Source organism: Rhinichthys klamathensis, unplaced genomic scaffold, assembly GCF_029890125.1.
Source record: "Rhinichthys klamathensis goyatoka isolate OS25496 unplaced genomic scaffold, OSU_Roscu_1.1 h1tg000228l_1, whole genome shotgun sequence".
Classification (NCBI taxonomy): domain Eukaryota; kingdom Metazoa; phylum Chordata; class Actinopteri; order Cypriniformes; family Leuciscidae; genus Rhinichthys; species Rhinichthys klamathensis.
Window position 1 is genome coordinate 350704 of NW_026606752.1, and position 21141 is coordinate 371844.

The 21141-nt window shown below is 39.6% G+C and overlaps 2 protein-coding genes across 4 annotated transcripts in view; both read right to left on the reverse strand.

Annotated features, from left to right (window-relative positions):
- Positions 1-5615, reverse strand: part of grm8b (glutamate receptor, metabotropic 8b) — a 205371-nt gene extending 199756 nt beyond the window's left edge. Inside the window, exons 1-2 of one of the 3 annotated variants that reach the window (XM_056264900.1) lie at positions 5461-5615; positions 3609-4388 (exon numbers count right to left, since the gene is read on the reverse strand). In XM_056264900.1, the coding sequence (XP_056120875.1) occupies positions 3609-4115 (507 nt within the window). In that variant the 5' untranslated portion in view covers positions 4116-4388; positions 5461-5615. The remainder of the gene's footprint in view (positions 1-3608; positions 4389-5460) is intronic. The other 2 variants (XM_056264898.1, XM_056264899.1) reach the window with 2 other exon arrangements.
- A 4317-nt stretch (positions 5616-9932) lies between these two features.
- Positions 9933-21141, reverse strand: znf800a (zinc finger protein 800a). Its single transcript, XM_056264901.1, has 5 exons — positions 20872-21141; positions 17674-17809; positions 12634-12729; positions 12224-12367; positions 9933-11805 (listed from the first exon to the last, which is right to left on the reverse strand). Exons 2-5 carry the CDS (start codon positions 17798-17800, stop codon positions 10052-10054), a joined length of 2121 nt encoding a protein of 706 aa, XP_056120876.1. The 5' UTR covers positions 17801-17809; positions 20872-21141; the 3' UTR covers positions 9933-10051.

Consider the following 21141-nt stretch of genomic DNA (forward strand, 5'->3'; position numbering starts at 1 on the left):
CCATTATTCTTACCCTTCATGAAATATGCATGAATATATTTCACACTTCTGAGTGGATGAGCTACTTAAATATACATGTAGACAGTGTGACTATCTGAATTATTCTTAACTTCCCATTTACCTGACTGTGATAAAGTGCTCCATTGCTGAGCTCAATTGCTGTTTGGACAACTGTTTAAGTGGAAAGGAGATCTTTCCATCTTAACCTCAACTATTTTTTAATTCATGATGTAGGACAAATGTTTGACTTCATGTGATATGAAGCACTGAAGAGGCCATATTCTACACTTAGCTGTTTAAGTCCATTGAAAATGTTATTCAGAATTTTTTTATTTAGAGTTACATGACCATTTTCCACTCTCTCTGAGATATTAGCGAAATTTCAGCAAATTTTCACAAGGAAAAAAGGTCTATTTTCAATAGTGTTGTGATGTAAAAGGCAACGTTCACACAGAAGTCACTTTCAAAATAAGCAGTGTTCTGTTTGTGTGACAAATGTGTGACCAACTTGATTGCTAACCTGATGCAAAATCTGTTTGGGTAAATCCTTCGCCCTCACAATCCTGATCAGACGGACTCCTACTGCAAACAACATTATGTGACCGCATCTTCAGAACTGAACAAGTTGTTTGTGCTACTGTACCTTTAAGACTATGCAAAATAATTTCATTATGATTGGCTAAACTCTCCACTTTTGAAACAAATAACAAATCGAATGTATTAACAGCCCTTTCAAACATTCAAGTGACCAAAAAGTTAACCAGAATGCGCTAAATAGATGCTAGCAAACAAAAGTCAATCTCACCAGAGGTTAGCATAGCAACATAAGGCTACATCGGGAAAAACATTAGCCATATCACTTCATCATAAACATTTAGCTACACTTCACAAATATACCTAAAAAATACCTTTAGCATTTTGTTTAAATGTCTTTAAGACATTAGACATAATGTAGATTAGCCGACTGTTAGCTAACATTAGCTAGCAAGAGGTTATCTAACTGTGCTGGTTGCGCAGTGATGATTGGATTGCGCAAAATGAATCGCATCCTGACAGAAATTTCTTCAAAAAGTCAATGTATTAGATTACGGATTAGATGCGGTTCATGATACATCTACTTAACTTTCTCTTACTAAGTTAATTGCTAGCCTTGAGCTACAGTAAATCCAATGCAGAAACAAACTCAATGACTTCTCCAAATACATCCTGTTTTGAGACCAGACACATATCACTTTCAAATGTCCAGTCTCCGCAGATCAATGAGAGGAAGAAGCAAAGGAAACAGAAAAGACGGAATTTCAGGGTAAGTAATCCAATAACATATTTTCTACGTAGTCGGGGACGCTCTAAAATTTCAAAAAACAGCAAAGGGAATCAAGCATCTACTGCCTCAGCTTAAATTGATCCATGAAAGCTTGCGACTGTACAAAGAAACAAATGAAAGAAAAATCCACAATCGATATCTGATTTAAATGATTGATGCACAAGGTGAAGAACAATGCAGTGGCGAATCAACAAGCTCAATACAGGTAAACAGCCAGACATCTCACTTTTTCTGAAGTCCATGCTGAGTTTCAACACTGGTTACACTGCAATGCAGATCAAACTTTTTGCATAGCCTATGATAGACACAAACTACCAATCAGATTAACAATATGCTCCATAAATAGTGAAAACAAGGCTTTCAACCGCATCCCAAATCACACCGTCCCTCTCCAACCATTTCTGTGGTTCTATTTTCATAATCTACTGCAGATGAAGTCACGGTGTGTCTAATATTTTCTGCAGATGAAAAGGTGAATGCTTTCTTCAGATAAACATGACACCCATTATTTGATCCAATTACAAGCCAGCTATATTTAGTATCTATAACAGACACTCAATTATTAATGAGACATGAAACACCCAGTGGCAGTATTTTTGTGACTCAAATGGGGAAAAAAAGGGAACACCAGATAACAGCAAATTAATCCGTTTAGGACAATCCGGAAAAATATTTAATCTACAGATCCAGTGGTTCAACGCTATTGGAGACGATTCTGAAAAGTCTGACAAATTTCTGTTCGTTTATACTCATTAGTAGTCCCTGTTTACTGCTTAAGAGACTCGAGTGATTATTGATTAGCCCTCAAAACAGATTCTATTACAGGCTGCTACATCCACTAACAGTCAGTACAGTGCTGTCAAAAAGTGTGTGCAATGAATTCCTCTGAGCATGCATCTGAATCACTCTGTGAGATAGAAGAAATTACAATGCTAAATTCAAATAATAAAAAGTACCCATCCATATAATCAATCATGCAAGGTAAAGTGGGAAATGTAAATACACTTTTTAAAAAGTAGCTTGGATGCACTGCTATTAAAATACAGATAAGCTTCTAATGATTTACGATAACCGATAAAATACTGATATTGAAATTCTATACTGTTTTGTCTAAATGCACTTAAAATAAAACACTAAAAATGCTACATATTTGTTTTGAGATTTGCTAAAGATTAGATTTAACAGTATTACTGAATTATTAGTGTTTTTAAAGATTAACTTTAAATAAGTGTTAGATGAGCGCAAAGGTGTTCATTTCAATGAAGTATCCACTATCAGCGGACACTGATCATTTAAAAAAAAAAAGTGTAATATCGACCAATCACCGATATGGCACTAATTAGAGGTAGACTGAGGCCTTGTCCACACGGACACGGGTATTTTTATAACCGGAGTTTTTCCTACAGCGTTTTTAAAAAAAATCCCGTCCACACATGCATCCACACACCCGTCCACTCCGTCTACATGAAAACGCAAAAACACGCTATCAAGCGCGGTCAAGAGCATGCCACGCCAGCAGGCGGCGATATACACCTTAACCGTAAAGCCATGTTGGCCAATCAAAAGCGCAAATCTGACGTCAAACACAGCGGATAACGGCGCACACTCTGACGTCGCAATGCAAAAACCCCGGTTTCACTGTCTACACGACAACACTGTAACCGGCGTTTCTGAAAATCCTCACCCTGGCAGGGGTTTTCAAAAATTTTCGGTTTCAGTGCGTTTTCGTGTGGACGAACGGCCGAACCGCGTAAAAAAAGTCACGGTTATAAAAATACCCGTGTCCGTGTGGACAGGGCCTGATTATCGGCCATGTATTGGCCCGATACTAATAACTACAAAAGTGGGAAAACAAGCCAAAAACCGATAAATTTTGATTTTGGTTTTATTTCAAAACAATTTTCACTCAGAAATTGCTAATAAATTTAACAAGTAAATACAAAGAAATGACAAGTAGCATATTGAATTAAATGTGAAGATTATTCCAATAATCTTTTATTTACAGCCTCGATTTTTTCCCCCCATATCTGTTGTTGTTTATGTCAAAGGTTGCGCATCCAATCAAACTTTGCGGCATTTTGGCGCAAGTTCATTCCTCAAATCTTTGAAACTATACGCCATATTAAGCAAAAGCTAGCATGGACAGGTGTGTGACATGCCTTGAAAACCATGACTAAAGCTTTGCAAAGTAGAAGAAAATACACCCTAAACTACGGTTTGCCTCTTGTTTTGTTGGTCCCGAAGCAAAGCCACCAACCAATAGTGTAGCAATGACAGAAATTACCTTAAACAGGCGTAGGATGTTGGCCACCATGATGGAGACAGAACTAGCCGCTGCACCGATCACACCGATGATCTTGTCCGGCTTGGCGAAGATCGGCTGCTCGCCACTAGCGCATCGCACGTCGGTAGAATCTCGCTCGATGAGCGCCTGCACGAAGGTGAGCGACTGTTCCAGGGCGTAGGTGTCGCGCGAGCAGGTGTCCAATATGCGCGCCCCCAGGGTCACGTTGGGCAGCAGGTCGGGGTCTTTGTTGATGAGGTCGATGGCGAAAAGCATGGCCTCTAACCGATGAATACCCTTCTCTTTCTTCAGTTCCCCACAAGGGGCGCCACGTTCGCCCCGAGCGTGCACCGGGAAGAGACCCCCCAGGATGATGTCACCATCCAGTCGTATAGAGTGGGCATACTCGGGGGCAGGGGGCGTTAGTGGATCCGTACGCTGGCCGACGGATCTTGTCATCCCCGTCAGAAGAAGAAGACAGCCATACCATTCAAAGGCACTCAACATGGCGACATAAAGTGGATCCAGATGCACAAGCAGCAGTGGGGATGCAGTTACAAAGGTGGGAAGCCAGCAGGGACGGAGCGCAATAACCAAAAGGGGTCATCAGTGCCCCTCACCGGAGCCACTGCGTACCGGATAATGGAATCCGACGACAAGGAGACCATTGGAGTCGCCTGGAGGTTTTTTGGGGGGATACGAAGAAGGGCGATGATGGAATATGAGGCAATCACATAGTTGCTATCTCCTCAATTACAGAGGTCACAGACCATTAGAACCCTGTGTGAGAGGGAACAGCAGAGGAATACGCCTTCATCAGCAAAGATTGGGCACATTTTTTTCAGAACACACATATGCACTGCACAGCAAGGAGCCTCTAAGTGTGAAAAATGGAGACCGATCAGGGCATTTGTGTACTTGCTCAACACATCTGATCTGACAATCGGCTTCCAAAGCATGCATAAATAATACGCAAACATAATTAACCTGTTTTACACTTTCGTTTTGAATATCTTTATACAACAAGTGAGCCAATGTGCTCAACAAATGCTGCCGGAAATCGATCCCAATAAAGAGCAGTAGAAAACATGAGGCAAAACCATCATCGCAGAATAAGTTTATGATTCCTTCAGTCAAATAAAACTCTAAAAGGGACAGTTCGCCAACAAAGCGTCATTTACTGACCCTCATGTCATTACAAAGCAATTTATTTCTTCTATAGACCACAAATGGAGATGGCTGGAGACTGATAGTCTCAGTCAGCTGTCGCTTTCAATGCATCTTTTTTCCATATCATGAATGTGAATGCGACTCTTTTTTTTTTTGTGCTCCACAGCAGAAGAAAAAAAGTCATACAGGTTTGAAATAACATGAGGGTGAGTATGAGAATGTTCTTTTTTTATGAGTGAACTGTCTCTTTAAGTAGCCAAAATCTACTGCACAATGTATGGTTAATACATTCAACCCTATCAAGTATAATTATTATTATTAGTTAATAAATGTGAACGAATAGAGCACACGGTCAACATTGTTGCATTAGAACTCATTAAAAAGGCATGATGTCAGCGACCCTCTTTAGGAATGAAAAAAAGCTTTGCGCATATACGGTTGGTACTGCATGAAACTTTTAAACGGCAGAAAAACATACTGTCAGTCTTTCTCATCTATAATAATGGCTATAGATTAAATGCAATCAGCATCACCACGAAACATTTCAGCACATCATAGTTGCACCAAAACAGCACTGCAACAATTAAACACATAGAAAATGCCATATTAGGCTACAGAACAGCATAACTCACTCTATTGCTTTGGCAGATTTAAAGAAATAACATTTTGAATCCATTCATACCTGCAGGTGCCTGAGCTGTGGTCGCGCGCTGATCGCTGCTGCTTTGATGCTGCTGGGAGGGACAGCGCGCGAGAGGCACACAGAGCGCACGAGCGCATCATTTCTCGCGCAAATACTCCCACTCCGTTATGATTGGTCTGACAATTTGGACGCTTTCTTCGCCCCGGGCCACATCGAGGGAAACTGGAGTCAATATTGTGCGAATGGTGCAAGTTTAAGGAAAATATATATATATATATATATTTTTTTTTTTTAGAAACCCCTTAAACACTATGACATTTAAGTAACGCGCATTTGTTATTTTTAAGGTTCGCGCGGTGCTAGCCTATATGATATTTGTAAAAATATGTTTTGCTCTTCAGACTGACCAATGCAAAACTGTAGAAATAGCAGTTCAGTGTGGCTTGACAACTCGTTTGAAGAGATCAAGCTGTTCAACAGTCACTGCTGTGAATGATCTTTTTGCTCCATCTAGTGTGAACACTGTGGACTTACACGGAGAATTCCTGTTGTGCAGTAGGCTAGGCATTGTTGTTGTTAAAATTAAAAGTAGCCTATTAAAAATGTTTTTGAAAATAAAGTTGAAATAAAATAAAAGTTGGCTATTAGATGAAAAACGTAAAGTTTAAAAAAACATTTTAGAGATGTTACATTGGCAACTAACTGAAATAAATTAGGCTACTAAAATTAATACAACTATAACTGAAATAAAAATAAATTAAAGCTTTAGAAATAGGCTATTAAAAAACTAAAGCAAAACTAAAGGCTATTTCACATTGTTAATAAATTATAAAATAAAATGTAGACAACCCTGAAACAACACTGCATCTTCAACTTTTCAACTGACGTTAACTGTCATTCTTTAAATATGTCTATACAAAAAAATAACAATAAATGAACCTGCTACCCCTGAAAAATATTCACTAGAGTGGAAAAATGTGACCTCGGTCTCCTGATGCATGAAAATGCACTGCATAGTAGGAATGAATCATATGTAAACAGAAAGTTGGTTTTGACAGCAATAAAGGGCAATATTCCTTTCCAGTGTATACAGCCTATAGAGATACTGGCCTGTTCAAAGTTTAATTTTATTGATTTTTTTTGTTGTTGTTTTCCTGGTCTCATGGGCTATTTACACTTGCCTATATTGTGTCTCGGCAAAAAAAAACCTAGGCCTACCTTTCCTGATCTATACAAGTTCGCTTTATAGTTCGCTTCCGTGATAATGCGTAGAAAGAGAGTGTTTGAGTTTCGCGCTCACTCAAGTGTGGATTGCTGAGCTCACAAACATGCTGACGTAGGCTAATTCCATTTAGGAGGAGTGAGGTGTACGTACGTGACCTGAGCTATTTATGCTTGGCAGGAGTCTCACACCACCTGAGGTCATTTCTCTTATTTACTTAAACCTTTAATGAGCATTTGAGCATAAGGTGACTAATTTTAAATTTTCAAGTAATTTATTCTGTTTTTCTGATGAAGTAATGGCTGATGAAAATTCAGTTTTGCATCACAGAAATAAATTATATTTTAAAGTATATTAAAATTAATACATTATTTTAAATTGTAATTTCACATTACCGTTTTTTTCTTTATTTACAAATAAATGTATGGCTTGATGAGCATTAAAAAACACTAAAAATAGTAATGTTTCCAAACTTTTGACCCGTACTGTATATAGTCTACTGAATATATTTATCTATCCTGGTGGCATTAAATACAACAATCAAAATCCTTTTTTATTGGAAGGGTAGTATATAAAAAAGTTGACAAAGAATGTGTTTATTATCTTTATTTGAACAAAAAAATCCTACTGCAAGCAAGGGTATACCAGGATTTTGCAAATAAAAAGGAGTGTGCATCAGAATAAATCTATAGCGTTTGGAAAAAAGCTCTATTATACACAAAAACAAATGTTTCAAAGCATTCTGCATGCACCCCAACTAAAAGGAATTGTACTTGCTCAAAAGCTTCATTATACTTGAAAGCAATGATCAGAGCCATCTACGAAAACTGAAAATTAATTTCTCATTAGCTTTAGTTATTAGTAGGCTACCAAACTACTTAGTAGGCTACCAGTAGTATCTATTTCGTTTTAGTCACAGTTGCAACCTTTTGTTAAAGACAAAATAGTTTAAGCTGTTAAAAAATGTGGGCTCTCATTTAAGATGCATCCTGAGCAGCTTAATATATAGGCTTCGACTTTAAAGGGTAGAAGAAATATAAGTACATTTCTAACAAATTAGCAGCATTTCAATCCATAGTTGATTAGAGAGGTGAACACATGGCAGGGAAATATGAAGCAGAGTTACATGAATTTATCTACTTATGAATATTTAACATTAGTTAGACATGCTGTTCATATACAGATCAACCTCCTATGTATTTTACACTCAGTCCATTGTCCATTTATAAACATTCTTTCTGTATTTTTAAACTGTTGTTGAGAATACAAAAAAATAGTGGTATAATCCGTTGACAAATTAATCGAAATTCATTTTGAGAGTTGTTTACTTTAAACATTTTGCCAACACCAATAAATCAAAACTCATTCAAAATCAAATGAAGATCGGATACCATTTCTTTTACTACAGCGTCCTCTAGGGTAAAAATCAGGAACAACATTTTGGGCGCACTTCATTCTTGACTCATTCAATCCCATTATACAAAGGTTATCGTTTGTTTTCTACCCATAAGTTTGTCCATATTCCTTCCTCTTCTTTCGCATGGAGATAAACCCATCCATGAAATCCAGTGCAAATGTGCTATGTATTCTGAAAAAAAAAAGTCTAAATGGACAGAAGAGAAAGGAAAAGTGAGAGAGAATCAAACAAATCATTCCTCATTAAATATATAACAACATAACTATCAAAAGTGAATAATAGGAATGATTTAAAAGAGAAAAGTGTGCGAAAATGTTAAAGGGATAGTTCATGTAACAATGAAGGTTCTGTCATGTCGCCCCACACCTGTACGACTTTCCTTCCTTCTACATTCTTATTTCAACAAATTATCGGTTAGGAACAACAAGACTTTGAGCCAATTATATTAATTTCCATTTGTAGGTGAACTATCACTTTAAGGGAATGGACATTTACAAAAACTTCTCGAGCATCGCTATTCTTTCGGCAAAACCACTGGAGGCCCCCGGAAGTTTAAAAGGTCAGGTCAAAACGTGTAAAAGTTCAACACATCTACATATCTATTACAGAGAGCAGACAATGGGGAATCCCTCTCTGATACTGTCTGCACCATGCATTCAAATTAGAGAGCAATTCCTATTACAGTGACCTTAGATTATTTGTCTGAGCATGTGATGAGGGAAAAAATATGCACAGAGGCTTGGATAACAAAATTAAACCAAATGTGCATAGACAGATTAATAGACAGTCTAGGAAAGTCTTTCATCTTATTCAACAGTCTAAGATCACTATTTTTTGTACACTAAGTAGTGCGTTCTTAAGAGTACCAAAGATTAGCCTGGTTAAAACCAGACCATTCTCAGTTGTAACGGAGTTATGGTCTGGCAAAGTGTCATAGACAAATCATTTCCAGAGGGGCGTCACCAACGGACGTCGCGGATAGACCTAAACCAATCAGAGCGATGAAGGAGATGACGTATGCAGAGCGGCGAAAAAACATCTCCGAGTGTTGTTCTTTGCTCAGTTTTTAACTAAAAGGAAACGTTCAAATCGCTTAAAACAGACGCGATAGCTGATTCGAACGAGTGATGTTCGACGGCGGCATCCATCTTTGTAATGTAGGCTACAAAATCTGCTTCAAAATCCCAGCGCTGTCGTCATCGTGTAAAGCCCGCCCCAACGTTTCTGATTGGTGCCGCGATTTCGACGGATTGGAAATGGGCTTGAATGAGCTCTTTGCCAGACTAACTTTCAGAGCAAATCTAAATTTGCCGGAAGTTGTCTGGGTATTCCCAGGCTAACCAAAGATGGCTGTATAACATATTTATTAAGTATTATACAGTGTTATTTACATGCTATGGTAGTACTCTGTAACTTGTTATCGACAGCATTTTGAACTACATTTTTACAAAACTCGCCGCTATTGCACTAAGGCAGACGTGTCCATTTCTGCTCCTGTAGGGTCACTATCCTGCAGAGTTTAGCCCCGATCATAAATACACACCTGAACCAGCCAATCAAGGACTTCGGGAATTCTAGAAACTTCCAAGGAAGTGTGTTGGGGCTGGCTGGAGCTAAATATTAGCCCTCCAGGAGCAGGATTGGACACCCCGTGCTAGGGTGTTCTAGGTAATTACTCAGTATTTGCTAGGAGGTAACTTACTGGTCCCAGACAAAAAACCCAAACCCCAATTCTCTATGACATTCTGGTCCCTAGATATGTTCCTTTTTCAAAGTAATCTATGGGAATCCCCCCCAATTTTTTTAATGTCTGGAGAATTTTCAAGTCTAATTGCTTAGAAAGGTAACATCACACCTTGAAAGACCGCTCAATTTGAGATACCATTCTTGTCCATAACGAGTTACAGCCTGAAGTCTAATGCTTAGGGTTAGGGCTTTAAGGCAAGCATCTTAATGTGCTTGTTGAATAAATGGCATAACAAAGAAGGAACCTACCAAATGAGGGCCTTTGATCGAGTGCTTCTTCCTTGTAATTTGTCCCCACTTGCGATGGCAGTCCTGTGTCTCCGCCTATGAGTCTCAAGGTAGACCTTTTTGGCAAATGCCCGGCCACACATATCGCATGCGTGGAGGGAAAAGTTTTTAGTTACCCTAACCTCAGTGCAGGTCTCCTGGCTTCTGGTGATGGGTGCACCCTTGGTAACATTATGACTGCGAGTGACATGCGGGTTCTTGGTAGCTTGAAGGTTCTTGTCTTGTCTATTTGGTGTGAGCGGAGACTCGAGTTTGCCTGTGTTAAGCGACGTGAGCGCAGAATGCTTTCGAGTGTTGGGGGATGTTGGGGATTCTTGTTTCTTTGTTTTGGGTGACATGAGAGGATCTTGTTGACGACTGTTAGGGGAAGCTGGTGGGTCTTGCGTTTTATGCTTCCCGTTACCCTCTTCTTTCGAATTTGGTTTCTTGTTTGAGTTGTTCAAGATTGCATCAGCTGGTTTCTTCACAGCCTGGTTCTCCAAGGCAGGCATAACCTTAGCCAGATAGCGTGACGACTTCTTGTGAACCACTGTGATATGGCGGATGACATCCCGCTTCCGGCGTGACTCGTATCTGCAGATGGGGCAGCGGTAAAACTTTATGTAGATGCTATCGTTTCCATCGGTGTGCAGCTCGGAAATATGCTTGCCCAGGTTCTGACTAGTACTGAACTGGCGTTTACACAACCAGCAGTAGATCCTCTTAAAGTCAAAACTCACACCGTGGTTTCCCTCTTCCTCTGAAGCTCTTGAAAGAGACACTTTCTTTGCATAAACCTTATCTTTTCTCTCGTGCTTCGATTTGGCCTTCTGAGAGCTGTTTTCTAGAATTGGTATCTTATGAACGATTCGCATGTGCCGCCTAAGCATTAGTTGGGAGCTGTACTTGCGTTTGCACAGCTTGCAGCGACAATTTGTCAGGTTGTACTGTGCCTTTTCTTGCTTGATTGGAGAGCTTGGAGCTTTCGCTGGAGAAGGAGGTTGAGTTTCAAGTAAAAGAGGCTGGCCTGGTCTTGTGGCAATTTCCGGTGTGATCAAATCCCGCTTTAAGCCACGGTGGACCTCGTCGAAGTGGCGACGAACATTGGCCTTGGTGGCAAAGGACTTTTTGCACACTGGGCAGCTCTTCCCTGGAGAAGGTGGTGGTTCAGCAGGATGCTTGTCCTTCACCATAGACAGCAGGCTGGTGGGAACGGTGCGCGTCTCTGTAAATTTGCGCAACTCCTCCATCCTCTGCCAATGCATTTTTCGGCAGTGGCGTCGCACGCTGCGTCTGGAGCTGAAGTCTTTTCCACAGAGACAGCAAGAGATCCTCATCTCCTTTATCTCAGAGGCGGCACTCTCCTCTTCTTCTTCCTCCCCTACTACTGGCTCAATCTTTATTTGCTCTTCACAGCTCTGACCTTCTTTAGCAGGTGGTTCTTCAGGTTCAGTTTCCATCTCGTCCTCAAAATCTGACTGCTGGACCTTTTTGGGTGCCAAAATAGATTTGCGGCGATTTTTCTTCTCAGGTATTGGGATCACGGTCTCGGGGGTAGGGGCTGGGGTTTCTGGCGTGTCCTGAATTTCCACTACTGCCACGTGTTGAAACACTGCATTGGGGTTGGTCTCAATGGCTTCCAGCTCAATTACATGTTTTTCTTGTTCTTTCTGTGGATAGATGGCTTGAAGAAGTTCTTTGATGGCTTGGCTCTGCCCACCTTGTGAAGGCTCTGCAGAAAGTAGTAACATCACAAAATATTAATCTAATTAATAAATACTATTATAATCATGGTCCCAATTGCAACAATTTGAAGTACATCTTTTGAAGAAAACATGAATGGTGCTTGCCCATGCAGAACTCAATCAGGCTACTGCCAACCGGTTACTAGGGCATTGCTATGTAGTTGATTGAGTGTTTTCACATTTCTTCCTTTTGTGGAACACAAAAAGAAGATATTTTGAAAATTAATGTTTTGTCCATACAAAGAAAGTTAATGGAGTGCAATGTGTTTGGACTCCAATTGACTTTGAACTGTTGATGAAGCATTTTTCAAAATATATTCCTTTTGTGTTCTGCAGAAAAAAAAATCAAGTCATACAGGCTTTGAAACACTTTAAAAGTCAGAGCACTTAAATGGATGTACAAACCATCTGACTGAGGTTGTCGGGAAAAGCAGTAGAGCTCCTTGTGAGTGACCAGATTCGGTAGACCACGGAACAGACTTCGACAGATTTTGCACTCAAATATGGTGTCAACCTCCTTCAACAGCATGTGTTTGAGTTGAGTTGTACCTGCAATAACAGCACATGTTGAAAGCAAGCAATTATCCTTAGGCAATAAGGAAACATACATTCATGTAAGAAAACTATTAGAGGGAAATCTCATTGTTCAAAATCTCACTCAACATAGGTTTCAACTTTGTTTCGTTGTATAGCAATTTACTTTCAGTAAGGACAGACAATGTCTTGGTAATGGCCAAATGTGTTGTGTCTGGTGAATAAAAGAGGCCTTCATGACATGCATTTACTGAATGATCAAAGTTCTGGGATTGAAGTACCTGAGCGAAAACACTCAATGATTTGAAGAATTCCTGACTTGGATGTCTGGAGCTGCTTTTGAAGCAGGGGTGGATCACCAGGCTCAATCGAATGTACTAAAACAGAAAACAGTGAAAGGAACATTTTAGATTATACTTAATGTAAAACATGTTTTCACAAAAGTCTTCTGTTGGAGTTCCATCATTCAGGTATGGGGACAGTAAATGGTTTAAATCTGTTGTAGGGACTAAGGGGTAAGGGTGTGGCAAGACACCCAATGGTACCTGGTTTACAGCTAATTCAAACAAAAAGCCGGTGACTGCCTGCTCATGTGCCCATGGAACTACCGACCCTCCTGCACAGCCTGAACTGCACACCCTATGAACTTCACAATTCATTCCTGGATCCATTTCTGCCTTTCATTTGCATTTTAATTTGAATAAAAGCCATATGTATTTCTAATCCCACATGTGTCTTTGCTCACCTACACATGATGCCAACTTTAGTGCATGACAGGAGGATGGACTACATACAAACAGACCATAGATAATAATTATAGGAATGAACTCACTGCTTGTATAATTGTATTCTTATTATGATTAATGCAAATGTTCAAGAAAAATAAGAATTGTTATCAGAGCTTGACAACTTTTTTGCTCACCAGCCACTGTGGCCAGTGGTTTTCCAAAGTTACGAGCCACTCAGCATTTTCACTGGCCACAATTTTGACATTGATACCATGGAGAAAACTGCCATATAGATATTTTTAATATTATCTTATAATTTGGCAGCAGGTGTATTAGGCTTCTGTCACTTTAAGACCTGACGCACGGATCCAATATACTGCAACACATGCGTTTTCTTTCTCAACTGTTAATGTTCACTTAAAACATAATTGACTGTGTTTACGAGAATACTCGCGAATACACGACGATGGACATTATTTTGTGTGTATTTGACTGTTTAAGCAGCAAAAAAAGAACTAAATTTAGTACCGATAGGTGGTTTTATGTTCGCGCAGTTTGTGTGTGAGCACAAAATCTGCGTGAATTAGTAAAATTATGCACAATATGCAAAATCCCACGCCGAATTTCAAGCCCTGTAACAGCAACAATATGAACAATTGAAACGAGTAAGTGAGTGAGGGGAGGCGGGTTTGTGCGGAACTCGCTGTCGGATAGATGAGAGAGCGAGAAAGCACAGCTGGTATCGTGTATCTATTCTGCGGAAAATGAGTATTCGAAGCATTTCATATATTTCAGTAACGACATTTATAGAAAATTAATCGTTTATTTTTTCAGATGCCTTTTTAAAAGACTACATTTGAAAAAATAGATATATTATACATAAAATTTGGAGGGTTGGCGGGAAATAGAATCGTCTATTCTATTAGTTTCTATTTTTTCAATACTACCTGTGTATAATTCCTAAATAAATAACATCAATGAATCTATGTATGGCATCTTTCCTTTAAGCTTTCAAATAAACCAGCCGAGAGTCTGTCTTTAAAAAAACCCTGTCTAGATGAAACTACTCAGTGTTTAGTTATCAGAGACGAGTCCAACAAAGACTGGAGGGAAGTGAGGCCATAGCCGAGGCCAGGACAAATAAAATAGTTGATCTATTTCCCCACGGACATAAGCATCTTTTGGCTTGCAACACTCTCATCATTCTTTTGTACACCTGCAAGACTCTATCATTGTTCCTTAAGGCAACTCTTTATTGTTAGTAGTGATTTCGACTTTCTGTTATTTTCTTCTCATGGATGTCTACCAACTGAGAGTCACCTGGTAAAATCTGCAGGGACTTTTGATGATGTGTAAGTTACACCTTCTCATCTGATACCAGGTGTCTGAAAGTTATGGCGCACATTACATTAACTACGAGAACTCATGAGAATATTACATTACTTGGACTATTTAAAACCATCTGCCTACAGTTTGCTAACATACTTTTTTCCTTTAAATGTATTAAAATACGCTGCACATTTCACAGTGCATTAGCAGGGTTATTGTACTATAATATAGTTTTGTCAAAGTGGAAACTTAAAAAGTTAGTAAATGCAGGTTTACATTTTTGTTCAAAATTTAAATAATGAGTCAATTACATCAATCCTTCTTCCAAAAAGTGTTTTTGTCCTACCCTGATTCACTATGGTAAGCCTCTTATAAGTGTTTATTTTTAGACGGGTCGAATAGCTTTCACAGGAAATTGCGTACATACATCTCCTCATATCCATAAATAGAGAAAAGTTTGACGAGAGTATGGGAGTGGGAAAGGTTAGTTGTCACAAAGAGCGAGAAAGGTTGACATGGAGCAGGTAAATCTCGAACCTGCGGGGAGTCATTGTTTTAAAGAAATGCCGAACAGAGGAGAGTCTGCTGGCAAAAAAGAGAACGTAATAAAACCAGAATCAACATTGGCTTGGCTTCCCGGAGATGGCAAGAACTGAGGGATTTGAAATGTTGTAAAAAGTAGAAATGGCGTTTTTATAACTCAATAGGTCGAGTAAGGTATTTTATTGAAAAGATAAATAGCCATCTGTGGCCCTCTAACAGAGTTTATTGTAAATCATTATCTATTGTGAAGGGTCCCTTCATTATGGTTGTTGTTGTGCTGGAATTGATCTTTAAGGAAGTACCGTGTCTATTAATGGGTATAGCGACAGTAACGTCTTCAGCTACTTAGCTTGAGATCCTTTACATCTAAACTGGTTATATCTCTTAAGCCTCTTAAAACAAGTAGTGCATATTTTATGAGCAGTAGGATAACCATATTCGTCCGTGTAGTCACGCAGAGCCGAAGCACAACCATAACAATGTTCTTCCGCAAAATGCATCTAGTTTTTTTAACCGCTAGAGGGCCAAAAGTTACTTAGCGTACCTTTAAATAAAATAAAATGTTAAACGTATAGACAACATTTGCTTCTAAAATATTTGACTTTTTTTTTCAACATTGAAAAAAGCCATTTATTCATAACTTGTGTTTAAACATCAAATCAACATCTCTGTATCCAGAATGAATATTAAGAGGGGCAATTGTGAATAAATATGATACACCTGTGTTTTACCAGATGAGAAGTTAATCTATGTATCATCTTTTTACTCTTAATTCATTTTATAACTTTATCGTATATCTCTTTTAATCCCTTTTATAACTGTTTTAATTTCCCTTGCTTTTATTTTGTGATTATTTTAATTCCTTTCTGTGTAAAGTACTTTGAATTGCCATATTGTATGACATGTTCTATATAAATAAACTTGCCTTGCCTTGTGTATTAAATATTTTTATAAGCTGCTTGCTAAAACAATTATTTTTGCATTAAAAGGCCATCCTGATTCTTTTCAACGGGAAAGATTGGACTGTGTATCTCACTTTCAGCCAGTATACGTGACTCTATCTGCCTCAAAACACCATGGGCCCTATCTTGCACCCAGCGCAATTGACTTTGTACACCGACGCAAACCGTGATTTTCCCTCCACAGACACACGTCGCTAAACTAGGAAATGAACTTGCGCTCCCTGGGCGGTTCAGCGCAAAAAAGGAGGCATGTTCCGGCGCAAACAATCCCTTTTGCTCTTTTGCTGTTCCATAAAACAATTGCGCCACTGACCAGAAAAAAACTAGTCTAAAGTCAGTGGCGCGTTGCGCGTTGTTCATTATGCTATTTTAAGGGCGCATGCTTGGCCATAATCAATGTAGCATGTGCACAACGCGCATACACTTTGATTCTCTCATCTATGCAGCAGTTTTCATTTTTGCAAATCATACATTATTACGATAGATAGATAGATAGATAGATAGATAGATAGATAGATAGATAGATAGATAGATAGATAGATAGATAGATAGATAGATAGATAGATAGATAGATAGATAGATAGATAGATAGATAGATAGATAATTTATTATAAAAGCATACATGTAGCTTTCACATTTACCCAAATTATCATACGCCTGTTTAACAGAAGTTAATTTGGGTGGGTTTCTCCATCCCCAGTGTCACTTCTCTGTGTTTTACGGCCCTGACGAGAACGTTGCTCTCCTCGGCTGTGAACCGCTCCTGGCGCGCGCCTGGCAAATCCGCCGTTATAATATGAATCCGCTGTAGAACAAGCGCATCTGCTCTTAAAGGGAATGTGAGATGACGCTCTGATTGGTTTATTTCACGTTACGCCCAAACCACACCTATGAATAATGAAGCTACTTCAGACCAACCCCTTTTAGATTTGCGCCTGGCGCAAGAGTCATTTATCCCGCCGGGAATATAGCAACAGCGTTCAAGACCCGCCCACAAAGTTACTTGCGCTTTGCGCTTGACACTTGCGTTTTAGATCGTTAAAATAGGGCCCCATGTCTTTATTTATGGTCATAAATTACTTTAAAGACAACAACTCCAGGTCACTGAAATTAGCACCACTGTAGAACACACGTAACAACCCGCCGAGCTAGAAATCTTATTCCAGCATTGATAATTATGGAAATATGTGAGAAACACATTGGAATGTGATTGTTCTACATTAACAACCAAGTCGCCACAAGACATTGCATTTAAATCGAACTACATTGATAGATCTTTGCAATTAATGCATGCATAGAGAAGGCATAAATCTTGATTTCACAATGCATGTGTGAGTCCATCCAAACTAACTTTGATTATGCACAGATATCACCACAAGGGAATAACACAACCTCGATTTATCAATAAAATTCTTGTAAAATACATGAAGTCTACATGAAACCAGACTTCTCAGCTAATTTTACTCCTGTAATGTGATGCATTTCTGAATGCAACAGGATTCAACAAGAAAAAATGTAGGCGGTAGTTGATTTTAAACATTTGGAATTGATTGGATATTGGAAAGTGGGCGTTGCATACCAAAATGCAGCCAAAAATAAGAGCGATTTTTAACGTCAGCCTAAAAGGAAAACATTTTTCCACTTTGGATTAACTTGCACTGACAAATCGTGCACAATGAGGGCAGGAATGTGTTTTTAAAAAGGAAACAGGGTCAGTTTTGATTTCATGTTGACGTTAAGGTGCTGAGTGAGTTCCTACCTGGATTTTTGCCACAAGGCTCTTGAGGGGTTTCTGTTGTTTGGCAACTGCAGTCCTGAAGTGTCTCAGTCTGGCAGCATTTATCACTCGTCAGGCTTCCCTGATCTTCACTGTTAGTAGCCTCCATCCTTTATGAACTTAAAAGACAAATCAAAAAGTTAATCAGTGGAGCTATTTCTTTTGAATGCTTTTGATGGAGAAATTACTTTATTCCCACATGTCTCTCAAAATGGCAAGTTCTCCAGCAGTAGCATATAGTAGCACAAGTTAAAATTCAAAAATCAGATATAAATTATAAAGGTATTTACAAGGACAAACAGACATTACTGTCGCTGTGATGATCGCGTGATTATTTACCAAGGAAATAAATGTCAATATGAGGGATAACGGTTATGTGCTAAAAATGACAAAACAATATGAATTATGTAAATGTCTGCCGTGCATCAAACAAACATCATAATTGCACAGATGTAATGGAAAGAATAATGTGAGACAACAGGACAAACTAAAATGAGATTTCATTCTTGATCACAGAGCTTTTAAATATCAATATATTGCCTTAAAGCCCCTTTTACAAAACCATGTCCACATGGACTTGTGCATTTTAGTCAAATTAATCTAAATTTAAACTGATATATGAAATGTAGATTACTGAAACTTTTACAAAACATACATTTTTTAGATTCCTAAAAGTAGAAACCGACAGCTATACAGAGCAGAAATAACTCAAAAAATCTAAATTTTAGCATCCGCTGCACTCACAAAAATGTATAATGTTCAATATTTGTGCCAAAATACAAAATAGTAACTTACTACATTATGTTACTACAGTAAAACTGGTAAATTGGTTAAAAAGGTCATAAAAGAGCCTCTGAGAACCCATAAAATGTAGCTAATGATTTTAGGCAATGACAAACAACATTAATTTATTGTACTATTTAACAGATTTTAGCTTAACATATGTAGGCTATACGTTTCATATTTATACATCCTTTGTTCTTCATTGCAGTTCACTAAAATTGTCTTGTGGCATGATAAGTGCTTGACTTTTCATGTAAACTCTCTCTTCATAGGCTTAACTGTAAGTAGCAGCTGTAACTGTGGTATTTGGGCGCTAACTATGGTAAACCATGGTACTATGGTAAATGTTTATTGATGTGCTTCGGTATGTACTACCCGTTGTTTTATGTAACTCGTTTCCAAAGTGTTCTTCTAGCGCAAATGAAATCTTAAGTCATGTTGTGAATGTGAAGGACATACACCTGACCCAAACATTCGCGAGGCAGGAAGTCGCGAACGCTGCACGAGAGAACACGTGTCCGTGGCCAACTGCACAAACGAACATGATTATGCTTCATAATCAAACACAGCATGCTTTAATATAGCGCAATTCGGCTGATGGAAGGCACATGTGTTCGGTACGAGTCGTTTTGTGGGTCGCAAATCAATAAGACGCGTGCACATCTTAGTTTCAAGGTGTGCTCGTGTCTGAGTTAGTACTTTGCAAACTTCATAACAATGGAACTTGTACGGAATACCAATAAAAACTAAACCGTAATATCCGCGTGCGAGAAACAACCGAGAACGTGTTGAAATGACCATCACCACCCAAAAGCATCAGAGACATTTGGCCACGTGACCGGAAAAAATAATAATAATTTAAAATAATAGACACACTATCTTTGCCCGTCCATCCTGAAGCATTGAGATTAACGTTACACGCACTCTAGTCATTGAAATCACTATCAAATTATGCTTTAAATAAACTCTAAAAATCAAAACATCTTATGCTAGTTTAGAACCACTGGGTCACGTATAGGCTCGCGAGCAGACAAAAACATCATATCACGATTTCACAGATCGATGCATCAACATATAGTTAAATAATAAACTCGCACTTTTAGACTACAAAAATGCACATACCATCTTTAGAAACAAACTCACATTCACACTAGCACGCATCAAAACACATTGGGGCCACAAGGGGCCAAATGTGAACAACGTAAAAAGTTGATACCCAAATTTAGCAGTGACACTCTCCAAATATCAGCAAAAAATATCCCACAGGAACGTCTGGATGACGAGGAGAGGCATATTAGCATCAATTCAAACGTTTGGCTGACTTATGATGGGAGATTTTGGATGCATGTGTGCGGGAACGCGCGAAGCCATTGGCTGCACGAGCATCACCAAGTCCACAGTGGCTAAAAAGAGGCATCTGACCAGCAAAACAGAGAATGTATCCGAGACTATCCCTCAGATAACATCGGAAACTGTGTGTTTGCGTTATTCGTGCCTGTTCTTGTGGTTCAAAAACCTGTTGGAATAGCCTGGGTTTGCGTTCCCCTCTATGCGCAATTTAGACACGTCGTGGCGCATTCACACTTCATTTAGCCAAACTGTTTAAAAATGTAAGCGCAGGTTACATCGCCGTGTTTTGTCAGATATTCAGGCTATTTAGCGTTTTCGTGAGGCAATTTGCATCGCTCCATTATTCTGTAAATCTCTTTTACACGGTTACATTGTCAGGCCAAATCTCCTCTATTGCGGACCACAATGGGCCAGATTAACTTGATGGAGAAGGAGAGCCCATGTGCAGAATGGAGCTTTAAAGAAGGATTGATGCTTACCAGGGAGCGAGTGCGGCGTAAAGGCGGGCTGACGCGAGAGGCTGATACAAAAGACGACGTTTCCACTAACTTGCTGTGCTTTCCGAACACAAACCTACCACAATATACAATCGCGTCCTCAAACAGTGACAAACCGAGCACATTCGAGCGGATTTACACGATTACAAGGCACGTCCGAATGATAAAGTGCTGCGCTTTGCGGCGCTGTGCCATCTTCCCGAAGCCGCTTTGGCGCACAGGTCTGGTGACCCTTCCGCCTTTGCGCGTCCTCTCCTCTTCGGTGTTTTGTTATGAAGTGCCATATTCACTCCCCAAGTAGGCCCGTGGACTTGCTCTATCTCTGCGGGCAGTCGTGGCGAGTCCGAATCAACTCTCGCTCTAATTTAAGCGCTCAGAACAAGTGCGTTTTCCCCGGTTGCACAGCCAGCACGAACGGTGACGCCATTTTCTGTTGAGAACAACCACGCTCGCGCAGGATAGGAAACGACACTGGTCCGCTGTACGATTCCGGGCCCGAGTGGGCAACTCCCGCGGTTGAAATCAACCGAGATGTGTTCGCAGAGTTCTTACCTTTTGGAAAAACGACGCTGGATTTCGAGTTGGGATGGTCGGACGCGGTCCGGAGGTGGTTTCTCTCGCCTCTCGCGCTGACGCTGCCCTCTCGGAAGCTGCCTTTGTGCACGCGAGGACCTCTCGGCGGAGAAGCGGCTGTTGCGCAAAGGTGCAATGGATGTTCGAGACCACCAAAATGTGGCACCCGATGTTGTCGCCGGGTTGGTGCTTTACATATGACCCCCCACAACCCGTGCCACTAACTGAGGAAATTAACGAGCCGTTT